The sequence below is a fragment of the Centropristis striata genome, chromosome 14 (genome assembly GCF_030273125.1).
Source record: "Centropristis striata isolate RG_2023a ecotype Rhode Island chromosome 14, C.striata_1.0, whole genome shotgun sequence".
Taxonomy (NCBI): domain Eukaryota; kingdom Metazoa; phylum Chordata; class Actinopteri; order Perciformes; family Serranidae; genus Centropristis; species Centropristis striata.
The window spans coordinates 17689473-17709467 of record NC_081530.1 but is presented as its reverse complement, the minus strand read 5'-3'; the positions used below and the strand labels follow the sequence as shown (position 1 = coordinate 17709467).

Here is a 19995-nt window from a genome sequence, read left to right as displayed (position 1 = left end):
GCACTGAAACACAAACAACAAAAGTCAGGTTTAATACATTTTATTAAAAAACATCAAAGCAGAAAACAAGACAGTGCATCCCTCCTCTGGACTGCGAGCTGTTTGTCCTCCTGCTGGACGCCTCCTGGTACTGCAACAGCTCTGCAGCCTGCAGCTCTGAAAGGAGAAGCAGAAAAAATAAGTGAACTGAACTTTTATCCTTTATGCTTTTGTAACAATGTTTACCATTTTTCACATTAATATCTGAATTTTAGACTGCAGGGGAACTTACTCGGAGGTCGTCCTGGCATCACCACAGTGCGGTTGCTGGCTCTCCTGCAGCTTTCTGGTATTTTATCATCAGACATCAGTCTTCATTTAACCTACACAACACAACACAAAAAGAAAAGACAATCTGTTATTCAACTTCCACAATTAACCTGCAGAATATAATGACATGTACTAATTTTTAAATGGCCTGCACAACCTCAGTGGTGTTTTAATTTAATAACTATGAGCACAAGTTACAAAACAAAAGCTGGAGGTGTGGAATTAGAAAGAAATTAGACCCCTGTTGCTCACTCAAGCTGCAATCAGCACAACACACCTAAACCTCCAACCTAACCAGCAAGACTGGAATTGCATTGTGGGTAATGTATGCCCCAGGTTTTGGCTAGGAAGAAGAATTCATGGAAGCAAGCAGCTTAGGTTAGCTGTCAAGTGCAAAGTATCACATGCAGTTGCCTGAACAGCCGACATGTTTGTTGGGAAATATGCAAAAAGAAAAAAATACACAAAAAGCTATAATATGTAGCATTTTTTTTTGTTTGTTTGTTTTTTAAACAGCATTCCAATTTGATCACTCAACCTCAGATTAAAAAGTGGATGTGGGTAGGGAGAAGTGGTGGTCGAGCGAGCTACACAGTGAATGAAGAGAGGGAGCAGCACGGATCTTACCTTGGTTTAACGATGTCGATTCTCAGCCTCCTTCGACTGCTCGAGGCTCCTGTAGCGAGAAAACAAACAATGAGAGCCTGGCAGGGAACCGGACAGCAGGTTTCTAGGATACTTTTTGTTTGATATACAATTATTTTAAAGTTGCCAGCTTTACAAAAAGAGAAAAAAATGACAGCCTCCAAGCATTTACGTGTGTTTTGTGTGTGCATGTGTTGGTGTGGCCGTGGAGATTTAAAAGAAACTAATTTTAAATACAGGTTATGATGTTATGTGAACATGCATTATATGCAAGTAACTGTTCATGAGTATGTAAATGTGAGGAGAAGTACAAATATGTTGTATGAATTGTGTGACAAAGTTAAAACACAGGTTTTAGAAAGGCATCTCAGCACCCTCGAGTAGATTCATTTGTTTAGAAACTGCAGACGAGACAAATTCATGACAACAACGTTCAGATCTGTTGCAAACCTCAGGGGAAGGTAATTCTGTTACAAAGCCATGTGGACTTCGTACTGACACGTCAGGGGTGTTACTGCAGAAACCCCAAACAGAGCTGGGAGCTGCACCGTAAAGGTGGTAGAGACGTAGATGTGGTCATTTTCAGTGTCAGTGGTGCAGACTTTGGGCAGTGCCCTTTTAGATGAGGCCATTAGAGGCCAAAAGGGTTATTCTGGCATCACACTCAGAGACGGGACATAGAAAAGAATATTTTTGGCCAATCAGGACCAAGGACTTTGATAGAAAACGGATCACAGTGCAGATAGATACATCTCGACAGCCTCCAGGGCTCGATTCATGGCATTGGCTGAACACAGTGCGGTTCCCTCTTGATCAAGGAGAACCATTAACTCCCAACACGGTCCTTTACAGCTACAAGACAACTCCTACGTACGAGCTACAGAAGGAACATGCCACACTCGCGATGTACTGTTTTCACAATGACTGGCTGGTCACTGGCAGGACAGGGCATTCAGGAAGAGTCACAAAATATGAGCAGTCAGAGGTACTGAGAGGAGAAAGGAAAGGAAAGCAATAGAGTCCAGCACTACTGCAAAATGTTCTCACAGACGAACTACATGTCTCTCAGTCTCTCTTCCTTAATTATTTTCAAGAGGATGTCAAACAACCAGGAACTTGAAGCCAATGTGTTTTTGCCGTGTCTGTCTTACAAACCACTCCGGCCTTAAATCAACAACCAACACTTGGATCAGAAGTTTACAATTTGTGTGCATTTATCATCACCGATGTGCTGAGAGCATGATTACAGTACTGACCCTCACCCTGTCTACAAATACATGAATAAATAGTGCAACAAAAAAATTAGTGATTAATAGATTTTTTTTACTTGTCTTTTGTCTTGATGCTTCGATGAGGGAATCATCATTTCTAAACTTGGGAAATAATTCTCATGATGCTCTAGGGGATATAAGGAGGAAGTACAATGTAGTGATTCAGTAAGTTATGATGCAAGTTGCAACTTAAGCCATTGTTTACATTTTGGCAATTAGCAACATGTTTTAGTAAGAGTACTGGGTATACAACTACCTCTGGATTGTTTTGATACTAATGGAAACTAAAATATGAGGATTCTTGGGTAAGTTAAAGAGTTTTTTGAGCAGAATCATAAAGTGCAATTGGATAGACATCAAAGATGTGATTATCGGGAACTCTAAGTCACACTGAATCTAAAAGCATCCATTTTAACCTTATTTTAACTTTTGAGACTGGACTAAGTCACACGAATGTTTTTACAACAATAACTTTACATTTTCAGAACACTATGATGCACAAATACCATTGTGTTTGTTTCTCCCCATACAAGACTAATTGTAAACAATGCACAGCCAGGTACATGAAAAAAGTAAATAGAGAACTTATAGACCGAGGTTGTAGGAAAAGTGGAGAGAAACGGTCTCACATAAACTCGGAAAGTTTGTCATAAGAAGTTTGAATTTAAATATTTGCATTTTTCACGAGAAAGAAAAAATCCACACCAAACTCCATCTATACAAACAAAATGTCACAAAGGTTGTGGTGTCAGGATCAAATGCAAGCTGCATTGAGAACTGGATAACAAAAATGGGATGACTGACATAGGGATTTAAATTTTATACAGTCCCACCCAGACGAACCCAAGCAGTATGTGACATGTTTCTCTACAAAGCTGCAAAGACATCCCAACCCAGGACCACAATAATATTGTTGTAGTTTTACAGATATTTCACAGTCAGAGACAGAGGGAGTGGTGATGACAGATGGAGCAGTTCTGTCAGCTACCGATACAATATCTACTCAGTTAAAGTACGAACATCTAAATTGTACGATAAGTCAGTGTTCACATTGGGACTACAGTACTTTAATGTGTAAATTAATGTGAAATAAATTGACCTGCATAGTTCTATTGTTTCCGAAGAAGCATAAATCTAAACTACTTAATGTAGTCAGAATTTTATTTATACACATATATATATATATATATATAATTGTGATCAGACACAGCACTATGTAAAAGAGACGGTATAAGAGAAATGTCACCTATGAGATGGCATTTTTGTTTTTTCTGTTCATTATTACACACAGCCTGCCTATTACCAAAGCTAATTACCTATTAAATATGGAAAAAAGTTCAGCAAAAGACATCAGCACAGGCTGAATGAAGGGAACTGAAATATTGTGTCCAGTTGTACAAGATAAAGTTTTTTAATGCATTAAATACTGCAAAATTAGTTTATATCCTGCTTGAATACTTCGAGCAACGCAAAAGGTAAACAGCCTTCCATTCTCTTGATTTGCAGTGTTCACCAAGCGACAATATAGTATCCCACCCCTCTGCTTAGACACTGTAGAGTTGAACCAGTGACTCAGCCGTCCATACATAGTACCTTTCATGCATACATACAGAAAAGCCAAAGTACTACAACCACACGCACACTGCACGGGCTATAATGCTTTGCCACATCCACACACAAAAAGGTTGAAGAACAGAGATCTGCACTGTGATGCCATTCTTTTCAAGTGTGATGCCAGAAGCCCTGTGAACGTCACAGTGAGCAGTGACGTGGTGGAAGAGAGGACAGACAGAAGAGTTAAGTTATGAGAGACCTGTGCAACTTGCATTATAAACATGGATGGGACACTTACCTTACTCGTTCAGCTGATCTGTGTAAGCATACCTCTGGCTGCAGTGCAAACAAGTCCAGGCTTTACTGTCCACTGACTTCTGCAGAACTACTCATCGTCAATGTAACCCAACTGCAGAGAAGGGCCTCTACTGTGGTCTGGGGCAGCCTGTCTTTGACAAGCTGGCTGACAGCAGCTAACACACCTCTCATTTACCCAAAGACATGAAACACACACAACCACACAGGCACAACACGGCTTCCTCTCTTCAACTGTAAGGTGCACGGGACTTCCTGCCTCAGGTAGGTGGTGAATAGGAGGTCGGTCAGGTACTAGTGGGTATCAGGAATTTTTCACACGAAGAGCAAAAACAGATGAGGGGCTTAACAGCAATGAGGCCAAATCTTGAGTAAGAATTTTTGTCTACGATTTGCTTTCAATTATTAATCCAATGACAAAGTGAAAGCGTGTCTAACTAGGGGACATGGCTGGTTTAAACAGCACAATATTATAGTAACTTAACAGACTGTTTACTGTTTTGTTCTGAACCTGAAATATAGTTACTGTGTAGCCTGTTCAGTCTGCCTTTGGATATGCCTTGACAAAGAAATTTTCTTAAAACAAAGCCTTTATTTCCACATTTATTCCTACAATGTCGTAAAAATGAGCTGCAATAAGTCCCTGTAATATTACTGCAATGTTACTGTGCAGTTTGTTAATGATGAGTGGCACCATGTAAAACAAATCTTGAATTTCTCTGAGGAAATGTCAGCATCAAAGGTTAGGTTTCAATTTATAATGCAATAACAAAGTCAGAATCTGTAGTAATGGAGATCACTATGTTGAAACTTCTTAATACAGTCGCTAAATTGTTTGTGTGCTTGGCGCCATTTTTAAAAAAGTAACTGAAATTTGATAAAAGTAACTTATTCTAATGAGGGATGGGCATGAGAAGTTGATTTGAACATTAGTATTCCTTTAATGTAATTTTTTTTGCTTTGTAACTGTCAATATCCCACTACGATGTGCTACTATGACAAATGACTCATGCAAGCAAACAAGTTAATTCATACAGTAGACTAAAGTTGCATCAACACTTAACAAATACAAGTAAGTTTTCGTGTAACTGTTTCTGACCAACGGCAGGCTACCACACAAATTAACTCTCCACTTTAGCTGCAGTAGCAGTATGGGTAGTTGTCGACTGATTTGATGGTAAGCTAGCGTTACTTGCACTTGAATAAACATTAAAGTAACCTACAGTATTAGTTTTATTTATGCGAGTTTCATCTTGATCATCAAGTTTTCCCTGGTCAGCAGTAATGCAGCAGATGAAGGCTTTCTCTGTGAAAGTAGGAACAGAAAGAGCGAAGCTGTGGTTGCTGTTGACAATGTTCAAACTAATAAAGAGTTTTCTGTCTTGGTATAGACTAAGTAGAGGTGCAACTACATTAATTCGTCCATGAAGATCATTTCTGCTCTAGTGCTTTAGACAGGGTTCACAACAGCACAACTCCCATGATTCTATGGTACCAAGTATTCAAAAACTTGTACTTGAATATGAAAATTAGTTCAAACTTGGGCTCTGGATATCAAAAAGACGGCTCCTTACCACACTGTTGTGTAGCATGGTTCGGTGCTTGTTCTTATGGTAGTAGTACTACTACTAAACTGAAGCGTAGCATTGCACAATTTACATATGACTGCGTCCTACATGGAGCTTCAGCAGGTGAGCAGCTTGCGACTGGAGCTCATGGCGCTGCGACATGAAGGGTGGCCAACTACTGCTACACAGCTGGTGGTTGGTGGTCATTCAAAAATATTCTCTATTCCACACCTCTGTAATGTAGTTACTATCTAGTCTCTTAAATGTGCTTGCTGCCTTCTGTCAATTAAACTTGACTGTGAACTTGTCTCAATAAATGGTAGTGTCAAAGCTTACATTTCCATTTTTAAAGTCAAAATGAGCTACAGTTGGGTGTTCTTGACACAGTTAGCGTCGTCTTGTATATTTTAGCAGGAGGAATGGCCAAATTAGTTATCTCTTTCAACTTTAGAGGCTACAGTCCAAACTAAAAAGCCAACAGCTAATAAGATCAATAATATAATAATTAAAAAAAAGGTGCTATTTGGTCCTCAAGAGCCTTATTAACAAAATGAAGAAGCTACAGACTTCTTGGTTTGGAAAGTTCCTTCTCATAGTCCAACACCTTTAAAGATGGTCAAACCTGTTAAAGAAAAACAAATTGTACACAACACCAACACACAGATATAACATTACAACTTTTAAAAGTTACACTTGGATCACGTCAATGAGCACTACTATTCTGCAGGATGTTGAGATGCTGTGTGGAGGAGAACATCTCTTTAGGAAGAGCAAAGTGCTTAACCAATACATATTTCACTGTACAACAAAAAACATCAATATTTAAGATTCTGGTGAGCTGCATATTGAACTATGTGTCTTACCAACTCCAAAGAATTGTCGGTCATCTGTCTTTTTCGTTCTTTTGGCTAGTTTTTCCATTAGCTATGTGTTATTTAGGTAGGAAATAAGTCCAGAGTCACACATTGGTCTCCATCTACAAAAAAATACTTAAACTAAATTATCCTAGTTCATCACTATAAAGTGATAAGAATCAAGAAAGTAATAAAACATGAAAAACAAGCTAAATGAGGGTGCCTTTGCCCTTTTTTTAACTCTTGAAATTAATATAACTACGATCTGCAACACTGGTTGTAAACTTATTTGTTATGGTTTTCTTCAGCAAATCTCTTTAAACCTATAATTGCAATGCAGTGTTATAAATCCAAAGACAACAGTAGCAGTTTTTTACTTATCAAAAATGTTTGGCATTTGCTGATGTCAATCTCTTTGTTGGTTTAAATTATCTTTGGGCACAGAGTTCCCTTCATCTCCAGAGAGGATGCAAGAAGAATGACAAAAGGTAGAACAGCACCATTGCCAAACAGTCTATCAAAACTACTCTGACTGAAAGGCACCGTGTTGGCTAAGACGGCCTCCTTGTTTTAATCCTCTGGACTTAGTTCTATTGTGACTCTTGAGTTCATGGTTACAGTGTGTGAAAGGGGCTTCACTCGAAGTTGTATGTATGAACAGTAGTGTTCAGTGTCTAAATCAGTTGGAACAGACATTACATTAAAATGACTTTACTGTGGGCAACGTCATCCCTTGTACAAATTGTGTAATATCGATTGGGGCCATTTGTGAATACAGCTAGTCGTTGCCCGGAGGATTCACAGCGATCAGGAGGGGAAGTTGGGGAATGGGAGGGTTATGGCATTTCTATGATGAAGAATATCAGAGGAATACAAAAATCCAAAGGCGAAGAAAGGTTATTTACACAAAGACGTCAATGAAAATGACTAACTGGATAGATGACAAGATTCAGGAACTCCTGATGGAAAACTTGTAAATACAAATTCAGATTGAGACCAATTTACGAAACTGGTAGGGTTTGACAATTTGGAAACATTTATTGAGATTATATTGACTGATATATGGGAATAATCATTTGACTGTCAAAATCTGGAGGCTGGGACACCTCTGCAGCACTACTACTATTTAGAATTATGTTTTAAAGTATATTTTGCCTTTAACAAACAAAACAAATTTGATCAGTTGTGCAGCCCTACAAACCAGCTGTGTAAAGAAAACAGTGATTTCTGCAGCATACTTTTTGCCTCATGTCCAGCACGCTCTACCCAGGTGGACTCGATTCACCGGAAATTTCCCTGTGTTTATATGTGAAAACCGCTCATTTTCACACAAGTTCAGGGTTTAGGTTTATTGGTAAAACATTCCTGATTCCATGCTATACAGCCACTTATTCTTCCACAGTCCACAACCTTTACTGCTGGTCAAACCTGTTAAAGAAAAATGGACACAAACACACGTAACATTACAGAAGAACACTCCATGATATCCAAGTCTATTACCAAGTATTTGTGGTCCTGTTTTGCAGTCATGTCAATAAGTTTGCATGGTTCTCAGCTGCCACACGAAGGAGGGGGAAGTTCTTAAATTCCCTTACATTTGAGATAATGTGCAAGGTACATTATCATATTTTGCACAAGAAGAATGCAACAAGTCACTTTAAAAGTTTCTTGATGTTGTACATACTTCAGTGTTTTGGCAGCTAGTAGACAAATGTAAACTATCATAGGATGCATTGTGGTCATCCAGTCAAAGGTCCAAATGTTGCCCAAAGTCAGTCATTGGACACTTACTGTTTACAAAACAGCACTATACAAGTGACTCCACAGCTAAGACTTATAGCCACTTATCATTCTTATTCATCTTAAAATGTTAAGATTATGAAAGTTTGAAAAGCTGCACTGTTGCAAGTTTCAACTGCCAATCTAGTGCCATGCTTCATCTATCAGCATATTCTCCATTTCCAGAACAAAAACACAGTCAAGTGAAACAATTATACTAGAGGTAAATGAAATGTGCTCAGTCTCAAAGTTAAGAATTAATACAAGGATACTTACACTCATTTTTATAGCCCATCTCCTCCTACCACACAATTCTGAGAAATGCTTGCTGAGGCAAGCCACTGTTCATCTGATGCTAAAATACCTCATCAGGTATGGACTTGATTCACGGGGAGAGGCCAGATTGGGCAGTAGATTAAAAATGTCAATTTCTGTTGCAAGAAATCCTTAATGAGGGTTTTAAACTTTTCCCTTCATTTAATAACTTAAGGAAATGTTAATAATTTTATCAGTTTCTTTACATAGGGGGTTATTCAACAATTTGCAAAGTTTAGTTACATCTGTCATCCAACAGATTTGGTAATTAAATTGGCCATTGGTCAAGTATGCTTTTGTTTTCAGCATTCTCTACAAGAGGTAGTCATCACAGGGAAGTAGAGGTTATGTTTACTTCTTATAATTTTACTCTGAGCTTTTGAGTCTTGTCATGTTGCCTAAGATGAAGTTAGTGTAACTACAACTTAACACATGTCACATGAAATATAGAAAGTTGTTTCAATTGGCTCGTGTTGAATGTAACCTAATGTATGATATGAAGCAAACATATTAAAGCCATATCTGAGGAAATAAAAAAATAAACCACTGTTCCCCTGCCTGTACCCAAGTAACACAGCAAGGCTAATCTATTACCAAGAGGTAAATACAAAGAAAACCTCTTTTAGTTATGTTGGTTTGTGCATCAAGCCATAAAAGAATCTAACTGCAGAGCACAATATACATATAATATTAAACCAACAAGTCTTCCTTCTGTGTAGGGGGAAAAAAACTGTAAAATGTCGAAGGTCGGCATGTCTTGCCCCACATTTCACTGCACTACAAGCCATATCGATGCAGTTTGTCTTCGTTATACCTCCATGCCATGGCACAGAATTGAAAATCTTCATTTCTTGTCTTCTTTCAGGTCCAGCACAACAAATGCTTCATCCCAGTACAAAGAACAGCTTGTGCAAGTGTTGGATTTATATCCATTTTTCAGCATTGGCTGTATTTGCCAGTGGCATGTAGCTCGATAAAAATGCATAAATATTTTGCAAGAATTTAAAATTCTTAAAAGCAATAACTTAACTGATCAATGTGACCTCTGTTTAAAAGAGTGACTCCTTTCTTGCAAGTTTATTTTTAGAAAATAAGTAAAAGTTGCCATTTTCATCCATAGGTGGAACACATGCCGATATATTTATGCTACAGTTCTAGTGGTTATCATGATTTCAATACTGACTGCAAGTCAAGCTGGATCCCTTGCCAGTCATGCAGAGGCAGATTTACTCATGCCAAGAAAGTGCAACTACGGTATGAACATTAGGTTCAGATAAAAGTTTGTCAAGTCAAGAAAGACTTCCATTTGTGTTCAATCAACATACAAACTGTTGTGGACTACGTTTACATGCAGGTTTGTGAAAAATAATTGACCCAACTCTCATTTCTCATTGAAAGCTTAATGCCTGGCTCAGAAGCTGGATTCTGTTTTGAAATAGTAAGGAGATCTCATTGTGTGGCAACAGTAACATATTCATTTTGGAATGGATCAGAATCAAGCTGCGGACATAAATTCTGCACTCCAAGTACACTAAAAAGGATCTTCTAATTATTAAGATATATTGGACTGCATGTAAACGTAGTCAATGGCCTCCAAACGTGCACACAAGACAGACACTAATAGTATGTAATATAAGCAGAATGAGTCCATTGGAAGACAAGAGGTGTCCACTTGGTTGCCCACAACCACACACAACTACTAGAGGCGTTCTTAAAGGATCTATGTGTAGTATTTCTGCTTTTCTGAGAGCAACTAAATACCATTGACTAAGACATGCTTTAAAGATTTTTTTCCCCCCAAAGAGACTAGATCTCAATTTCCACTGAGCATTATGTTTGTGGAGAGACATTGCAAAGTTCTCATGTAACAGCACATAATAAATTGAGTCTCTTACTGAGCAAGTGTTGGGTGCAGATACTAAACGTCTTAGCAGTGCCATTACACACTGCAAGTCAATTACTTAAAAAGCTATTAAAAGCAAAGGACAGGGATGGGGCTTTTGCAGCGAGCCTTAGGGTGGGCCACTCATTGGGTTTATTCCATTGGGTTATACACGTCACTGAACGAAAGGTCAGGACCGCTGCAGAGATAACACATAGACCCTTTAAGATCTAATGTGGCAAAGGTATCCACATTAATAACGATCAATTGCCGTTATTGGTTGCTTTTTTATACGTACTGTAGTTTTAGGAATAAATGTTAACGTCTGTCCTGATAGAACCAATGTCTCTTTATTATAATACATGCTTTGACTCCAAATGTATGGCACAAAACACAGCCATAGAAAGTAGAGAAAGATGTTACAATTATCACTTCACGGCGACTCACAGAGCATAATACATCTAGAAAAGAAAATTATACATGGGTCAGAAAGAACTAAAGGATCACACAAGGGTGTCCTATCTTTCCATACTACTGACAATACAAAATAAAAAAGGAAAATATTGACTTTGTCATAAAATTAGTAAATTGTCAGGCTAAAAATGTAGCAACAATTTAAACTTAAATACAAGAAACGTGACTCAACATGTTTGTTGTGGAGAATCTATACAAGTGGTGCTGCTGGGAGCATCAAAGAGCAGGATTTAAAATCTGGGTTTCTTAGCAGGACCATCAAACTCCTCACGCACTCTGCCGAACCCGGAGTTACCAGGTCCCATTCCCCTAGGACCACCCTGGGCGAAGCGCTCGTTGCGCTGTGGGGGTCAATTTGCCAGGAGGCAGACAGCAAGGGTGTGTAAGGTAAGGTTCAGTGAGCAAGCACACAGTTCATGTCCATATGGAAGTGTATAAAATAGTACGGCAATAGAGTTGATTTGTTTTATATTGTGAGATTTATAACACAACCAGCAGGAGACACATCCGAAGAAACCGTTCGTTCCAATATGAAGGTCCACAGGTGCCACAGGTTACATACGGAAAAGGAAGAGAGGGTAATGCTTTCGTTAGTCAGTGCCTACCTAGTATGGTCTCTCCAGTGCATGCCAAGACTAGCCTCGCTATTTTTTGGCGGTCTAGCATTTTGTAAATCAGGGCTCAAGACTAACGGTGTCCTGGGAACAATAAAAAATGTGTTTGGACCAAACTGAGATGTTCCCCAGGACAAATAGGATTTTTGTTTGTAAGTATATATGCATGTATAACAAGCTGAGTGTTAACAGCCAGTGGGTAGCGGCGTCCTGCAGTGTGTTCAGCTAAGACAGGGCAGGAAATGGAGGGGAACATGAAGCAGTGAACTGCAGTTCAATGTGACAACTCTGATAACTTACAAACAATGTACTTAATTACTTCAAATGAATACAATTTGAAGATTTTGAGTTATAGACACGTAAGTGTGCACAAATAACTTCCCAGTACTGTTTTAAACCTATTTCGTTGAATGGAGCAAAATAGTTATTTATCTCAATGTTTTAATGATGTTTTTATTATGCCACTAACAACCAATAACTATAGATGACAATAGGAAGTAAAAAGTACATATATATTTAGATGGCTTACATTCAGTTTTGGAAAATTGAAAACGTTTTTGGGTGGTGGTAAAAAAAAAAAAAAAGTTAGTCTGGAGCCCTGCTATAAATGCTGCACATAAAATTGAGATAATTTAAAAAAACAACAAATAAACCACTTAAAAAGTATATAAAATATATAAAGATTATAAATGAGAGCCAAACATTGTCATATTCCTTGTTGCAGGCTGAAGTCATATTTGTTTAAAATTTTTGAAAATAAAAATAAAAAAAGAAGTGCCATTGGAACAAATTCTGCATTTCAATGTTTCCTGAACAGAAATGATGGTGTGTTATCAACTGTCCAGCAATCAGAGCACCGCTTACGGCACTGCAATGGAAAAACTTAACTCCAGATGTCAAGAAATAAGTAGGAAACAAATGTTTAGAATGTCGGAACAGTAAAACGTACACATTGCACAACACATTCAGCACAACCATTTCTCCAACAAGAAAGCAATTTTTTATAAATATGCACTTTGTATGCTGATGCAGAAATGTTCTGTGAAAGTAGAAACGTGTAAAACAGCCTGGTTGTCTCAAAAGCCAAAACTCTAAGGCTTTGATTTACAACACAAGACTTCAGGGGAAGAAAATGGCGAAAGCCGTACATGTAGGAATGTAGAATAATATATATTCATAACTTGATCCAAATCAATCTGCTCAGCCTACTTAAGACTTTGACTGAGATTAAGACATTCAGATGTGAATAAAACTACAGTGTGTAAATATGTACACTTCATGAATTGTGAAAAAGTTGCATCGCCAACATCAACAATGCCAACAGCATACCTGAAAAAAAACTTCCGAAAGTCTTAACAAAAATAACTTTAAAGGGAAAATGGTGCTTTACACTCAGAAACACTAAATAATTAATGCACGCTAATATCATAATGACTAAACAATGTTTGATTTGTCAAAAGCTACAAATTGAAAGCGTGCCATACAAAACCTAGTTCAGTAAGTAGAAGCATATACTGTGCAGCTAATGCAACTGTTGTATATGGAAAGCTTCAAAGCTTGAGTATTCTGGAAATGCTTTGCATTCATTTCACCTACAATGTCACATTTAGCCATTTTTGCAGACAACTGTAATTCAAAACCAACATAACACTGGTACTACAATTCTGCCAGAAGCGATGATCTAAAGCTTTGTCCAGTATTCAGCAATATAACCTAAACCTAAACACAAGTAGTCACAAGGTTTTGCCTGCCCCCATCAATTAGTTCCGCTCTAATATACAATTTTGAATATCATTTAACATTCAATGCATTATACCATCAGCCTGCACTAAAGCATTATTAATGCTGAGTTACAAAAAAAGATGTTGATGAGCAGGTCCAGAAGATGAACTACACCCCTACTTCAGTTCTCAAAAAGGAGCTTTACACAGGACTTCACACTGCAACAAGGTACACGTAGTCTGTTCATATACAACTTCCTTTCTTCTCATGACAGACGATACATGAAACTGCTAGCACAGTATGGGGAAAAAAACAGTTTAAACTAGATAAGCACATGGTCAACACTTTAGAGAAACAACCCTGGTAGAGGAGATTCTGCCCTCGGTCAAGAAAAAGTGCCTGTCCAGCTCACGTGAGACAGGGCTTGCAATAGCAGTCCACTACACACACGGTGTGATAAGAGTGAGCAGAGCCACTGAAATCTGTCTACAGTTGTCAGAGAGCAAACTGGAGAGCAATTCTTATGATTTAGTGCAGGTTGACGGTTTTATAGCTGGAAAGGGGCAAGACTCAGGTGATGTAACTGAGGGGGCTCGGCTTACCATTAAAAGAGAAACCCTATCAGGCAGGCAAGATATCTGTCACATTCACCAACCAGCAAACCACCCAATGACAGCTGGCAGCACAAGTCATTCTTGGCTCCCATTCCTACTCGGCCAGCTGGCCGTCTTGCTAAAAAAACATCAGTTGAGAGTCTCTCCAACAAAAAGGAAAGCCGAACACAAACTACATTAACTACAGATCGTCCAAAAAGTGGGATACGTTACCATTTCTTTGCCCATCAAGCCTCCTGAAGCTGCTCCCTGGCCATCAAAACCCAGTCCACCCATGGGGAACTTCTGGTTGGCACCACCGAAGGGCAAATCTAACGGGAATATATAAAGTTAAATTCATATACTGCACCTGAAGTACATACATTACAAAAACTCCTAATAACGCCTTGCAAGGCAAAGCTTAGTTTAATTAGATAAAGAGGGAATCACATAACACTGGAATGATGGAATTACCTGAGTGCTGTATTAGACACATATAAACAAATTTGTTTGTTAGCTACAACCTATGCAATGAAATACTACAGCATTGAAGAAATGTCTACTTTTATAATAATTTGTTTACACTGTTGTGAGAGGTTTTGGTAGTATGATGTGTAGATGGATTAAATCGGCATATACTTAGAGCCGTTGATAGTAACTGATATGCCATAAAGTTCAGAAAGCTCTTGAGTAATTACTTTGTAAACAAGTAATCATAATGAAACGGTAAAAAATAACTTACCACCCATTCCCAATGCGCCACCAGCACTCATCCTCATTTCCCTGTCCCTCTGCAAGAAAGAAAAGACAAAAATATTAACCCAGAAAATATTAACACAGAAAATATTGACAAAAATGTTGCATAATGGCATAAATGCAACAGTCTTGTATTGTAATGTTCAAGTGATTAACTCACATCCATGAAGTTGCCCATCCTGTAGTTCTCCTCACGCTGCCGGCGCATCTGTTCTTCTATCTCCCTCTTGCGAATCATCTCTTCTTCCCGCCGGCGACGCTCCTCTTCTTGTCTGTTTATAAGGAGAACATTAATAATGTGATCGAATTTCAGCATAAATATTAACAGATTATTATTTCTTATTACAAAGGAGAACAACTAAGGAATATAGTGTTCAAAGGATGCCTGGATGACCATTATCAATGTCAATCAACAACAACAAACAAAATATAAACAAACATAAATACCTGAGCTGCATCTCCTTCCTCTTCTGCATCTCCTGACTGTGCATCTCCTCCATACGCCGCAGCTCCTCCTGTCGCCTCAGAAGATCTGAGCGGAAACAAGAAACCAACACATTTAATTGTGGCAATAAGGTGCTCGGAAATTGACGGATCTTTTCTATTGATAACCAACAGATGCAGGGTTTCTATTTGAATCTGACAATAACACCACTTCACTTGCCTTGTCTGAGCAGGTTGGCCTGGTGCTCATGGTATGCGTCCTCCATCTCGCTCTCCAGCTTCTCACGGGCCTCGCGCATGTTCTTCTCCACCTGCTGCCGCTGCTGCTTCTCCATGTCATCCAGGGACTTCCAGCGCTTTGAGTATTCATATTCAAAAGTGCCGGGACGAGCAAAACGAGGTGGTTCCTCGCGCTCTCTGTAGAATCAATCAACATTACTCATTATTAGGGTTACATTATTTTATCCACAGCATGTAATGCGTACCAATCATTTGTCACACAATTTCATAATAAATTGGCTAGAATTATTGAGAATAAATACTCTATAGTGAATCGCAGTTGCAACAGCAGAGACAACTTCAACCAGCATGCTGTTGCAGTAATAGCTAAATCTTTTGAAACGGACCAATATTTATTGACTTCTGTCTTTCCATTTGTAGTCAACTTTAACACAGAATGCAATGTAAGCATCTAGCTAAAAAAGTGGTGTAAAAAAGCTGTCGGCAGCATCTATTCTCTACCCTCCCTTGATTTACACAGTTAGCATCTGCCACTCAATATTGATTTTTAACAGCTGCAATCCCTGACCATCACCCCCATCACACCATCTGCTGCTCACACAATGACTTGATGCAAGTAATATGCATATTAAAGATGCCTGCCCCCATCCCTTTGCAGGAATAAATGGATCTTTTTATTCCTAAATACATGTCTCTGAATAGGGTACATGTATCTGATACAAACAGATTTTCTTACGCTTGATATCTGGGGTTTTTCTGTGCCAATTTTTCTGGAAGACCGTCTTCATCATCAAACTGCTCCAGAGGCTCAACAACAACCGGCCGTGGTGACCTGAGAGGGATAAAACAAACCAGATGAATAACCAAACATTTAAAGCACCGTCTATGGGTGTTCATCAACTTATTGTACACACCGCATGTGGAATTATTTAACTTAAACGGTGCTTACGTGGTGAGGAGGAAGACACCCTCGTTGCACCGATCCAGTGCCTTTCTGGCTGCAGGTTTGGAGGCGAACTCGACAATGCCCTTGCCTGAGGAGCGCCCACGGTCATCGACGATGACGATGGCCCTCTCGACCATACCGAACTGTGAGAAAGCTTCTTCCAGGAGCTCATTGGAAACATATGGTGACAGATTCTTCACAGACAGAGCTGCAGAGTGTGTGGCAAATCGGACACGCAGGGGTCTGCCTTTTGTCGGTGTGTCATCCAACTCTGCTTTAGCTATCTCTGCAAGAGCACGGGACTCCTACAAAAACCAAATGTTTCAATTACTAATAAGTAAGATCTGTTTTCAAGTTATCACAATCTTCTGACTTCTCTAGGATCAAACATTAAGATCAGAAAAAATAACATTGTTAGCTGTGGCGCGAGACTAAAAGCAGTAGTCAAGAACACAAAGTAGTCACTTTGTCAAAATGGATATCAAATTCTTGAATGTATTATAGTTATCAAGCACACTACCCACTATAACACTGGGATGTATTTAAGGATGTAATGTCTTACCAATCGGATGAAACCAAAGCCTTTGCTTTTGTTGATGAAGACCTCGCTGGGCTCTCCGTATTTAGCGAACAGCTTCTTGAAATCTTCTTCTGTGATGTCGTTGGGCAGGTTCCCGATGAACAGACGACACCTCTGTGTGTACGACTTCTCACCGGGTTTCAGCAGCATGGACAGTGTTGCCTTGAAAGCCTGTGGATTGATCGCATCATTAAAACTCAAGTTTCCGTGCTAAGTCAAATAATAAATGTATACTCGGTGACGAAACAAACTGATATTGAAGGACAGTGGTTAAAAAAGCCGAACGGCTGTCTTACGCTTCAGCATGATAATGTATTTGTTTATTTGTGTGCTCACGTAACGCTTAGGGCTTTATTCTCCGACCAGCCGCCCATCCCCCATTCGACGTGAAAGCTCAATGGAAAAACAGCTTGACCTACATTTTCTGACCCCATTTCTCAGCAAAACTGGCATAAACAAGATGAGTCAACAAGACAGGGCAGCGGTGTAAGAAAAAACACTTTTATCATCTTTGACTAAACGTTTAACCAGGAAATATTTTTGACTTAACGTTTATTTCACTCGTCTGGATTTTAAACAAGATGGCGGATGGCTGAAGCGAACAAACTGATGTGCGCTGGTTTTAGTCACCGCTGTGCCCCAGACAGCATCCGGAGCTCTCTGAAATATTCGGCTATTATGCTCGTTAAAAAATCTTCACCATGCCATGTTGCCATCAGTTTTTTTCCAGCGGGACCTCACCTGTCCTGATAATTAATTATTAACTTTGACTTACTTAATCAAAATTTTGAACCAAAAAGGAACAAAGCAGGTGGTTTCATATATTCTAGTGTGTTAAAAATTGAACATCGGTAGAGAATGCAGGACAAACCCCGCCCGCCCGCTCGGGAGGCTCTGTGTTCCAAATCGAGCGTTTAGCTCGTCGTACCCGGCTACCAACGTTAGCGAACAACAAAGACCGTTGACGCCATTCACGGCAGAAACGTTAAACAAAGAATTACTGAAAGTGTCGATGCTGTGTGTAGTTTCAGTTGAGACTGAGGTTTTAATAAAATAGAAAACAGACCTTTTCCTGGGCGTCCGACTCCTCTGTGGACATTTTCTCGGGCTCCTGCTGTCTGACTGGTGGCGGTCCTCCTCTCTGGCCTTGGAAGGGCCCAGACCTCTGGCCCTGGTGAGGGCCCCCCGACCTCTGGCCCATCTGGGAGCCTGGCCTCTGGCCTTGGTGGGGGCCCGGCTTGTGGCCTTGGTGGGGACCCGGCTTGTGGCCCTGGTGGGGGCCCGGCTTAGGGCTCGGGTGTGGAGGCTGCTTCTGCCCGTTCGCGTTGCCTGCTGGAGACTTCATCGGCTGGTTCTGGCTCTTGTTGGCCTGGTTTGGTGGAGGTGAGGTCAGGTTAGGCTTCGGCGGGGTCGACTGGACCTTGGGCTGAGGTGTAGAGGCTGGGGTCGGGGTAGGGGTGGTGGTAGGGGCCGGGGTGGTGGTAGGGGTGGCTGGTTTCTGCTCCGGCTGAGCCGCTGGTGTCTTCTGCTGCTGCATCGGGCCTTTCATGGTGAGAGCCGGGCCCGGACTTGGAGGAGGGATGATCGGCAGCGACTGGTTCTGTTGTGGCTTCTGGGGGGTCTGTGGTCCCTGGTTAGGCGGTCTGTTGAAGTTATTATTCGGACCCTTTCGGTTCTGGTTTTGGTTCTGGAAAGGATGGGTCCTGAAGTGTGGGTGTCCCATCAGTCCGCCCCGCATCGGGCCGCCGGGCCCACCGGCCCCTCGGCGCTGCTGGAAATTATTCATCCCGAGGCCGCCGCGATTATTGTTAAATCGAGACATTGATCCTTATATTTGCAAAAAACTACGATTAAAATACCAAAAACGCTATAATTTGCTGCGTAATCACGGCCTTCAACCGGTAGATCGAAGTCCTTAAAATGGCGACTAACGGTTGTGCTTCGACGAGTCTTTCTTCTCCAACAGGACGGCGAGCTCCGCCCGGACCACCTGATTGGTCCGCGGCTCAGTGGGAGGAGTCATCTTCCTCTTCTTTTTTGGTGTTTATTGGCAGTTGGCATCCTTTCCGTTGCATTTACCGCCATCTGCTGGACTTAACTTCTTTCATACTTTCCTTCTGTTATATTCTTTGAATTAGTCCAGTTGTGGCAAGAAATCTCAGAAGGATTTTCCTCCCTTCTCTAGATTTCCCACCTTCTATTATATTTTTGAAGTTTTCTCCTCTTATACCTGCCTTCTGCGTCTCTACCTCCATCCTTTCCCTCTCCCTTTCATACTCAGGACATGCTGTTACCACATGTTCTACTGTCTCCCTCTCCCCACAGTTACACTCACCAGTTGCATGTTTTCCTATTTTACTAAGTGTGTTATTTAACCTACTGTGGCCTATTATTAGTCTACTGATAATTACTTGTTCTGTTCTATTATCACCATAACTCCCTGCCCCCCCCACTACATTTTTCAGTTTGTATGAATGTTTCCCTTTTATCTCCCTCTTCCAATGATGGTTCCACTGATTGCTTATTTCTTTCCAGATTAGACTTTTCCCCTCTGCTTTTGATAATTTTACATTCATTTCCAGCTCCTCTTTTTTTACTGCTTCCTTAGCCATTTTGTCTGCTTTTTCATTTCCTATTAAACCTTAATGAGTTGGAACCTTCATGAACACTATTTCCCTCCCATGTTGTGTCAATCCGGATGTTTTTTAACAGTATTTCATGTAATATTTCCTGGTGTGTTTTGGCTGTCTGTTTTTAATGCTTGATATTGATGAAACTGAATCACTACATATAACTACCTGTCTTTCCCCCATGACTTCCACCCCACTCTACAGCCATTTGTATTGCACATAACTCCACTGCATATATGCTTGAATTATCTTTTTCAAGAATCAAGTTGAATTACTATGCTAAATACTAATTAAGCTCATATTAGATTAGATTCAACTTTATTGTCATTGAACAGAGTACAAGTACTAGGACAACGAAATGCAGTTTAGCATCTAACCAGAAGTGCAGAGTAATAAAGTGCAAGGGTATGTACATATGAACAGAGTATATAAATATAGTGCAGGTATGAATTGAATATGCTACAGGATATATAGTGAATGAATGTTATAGAAATATATACAGTA

General features: G+C 40.0%; 1 protein-coding gene across 2 annotated transcripts; it reads right to left on the bottom strand.

The window, feature by feature from the left end:
* Window positions 1–24: 24 nt before the first annotated feature.
* sfpq (splicing factor proline/glutamine-rich) lies at window positions 25–18880 on the bottom strand. Of its 2 annotated transcripts, XR_009395626.1 has the most exons (12): window positions 17928–18880; window positions 16844–17032; window positions 16285–16586; window positions 16072–16167; window positions 15316–15512; window positions 15099–15183; window positions 14812–14923; window positions 14638–14686; window positions 14130–14227; window positions 937–985; window positions 272–362; window positions 25–156 (listed from the first exon to the last, which is right to left on the bottom strand). XR_009395626.1 is itself a non-coding variant. In XM_059350425.1 (10 exons), exons 1-10 carry the CDS (start codon window positions 18681–18683, stop codon window positions 11197–11199), a joined length of 1995 nt encoding a protein of 664 aa, XP_059206408.1. In that variant the 5' UTR covers window positions 18684–18878; the 3' UTR covers window positions 10819–11196. The 2 variants fall into 2 exon arrangements, 1 of the variants encoding a protein (XP_059206408.1); XM_059350425.1 differs by lacking the exons at window positions 25–156; window positions 272–362; window positions 937–985 and adding an exon at window positions 10819–11307 and having other exon boundaries at window positions 17928–18878.
* Between the last annotated feature and the right edge of the window lie 1115 nt (window positions 18881–19995).

Excerpts from the sequence above, each read along its gene's own strand:
- sfpq (XM_059350425.1), bottom strand. The coding sequence starts at position 18,683 with ATGTCTCGATTTAACAATAATCGCGGCGGCCTCGGGATGAATAATTTC. Across the intron at positions 16,168-16,284 it reads GGTGTCTTCCTCCTCACCAC|GTCACCACGGCCGGTTGTTG; the intron begins GTAAGCACCGTT and ends TATCCCTCTCAG. Across the intron at positions 15,184-15,315 it reads GGCCAACCTGCTCAGACAAG|ATCTTCTGAGGCGACAGGAG; the intron begins GCAAGTGAAGTG and ends GTTTCCGCTCAG.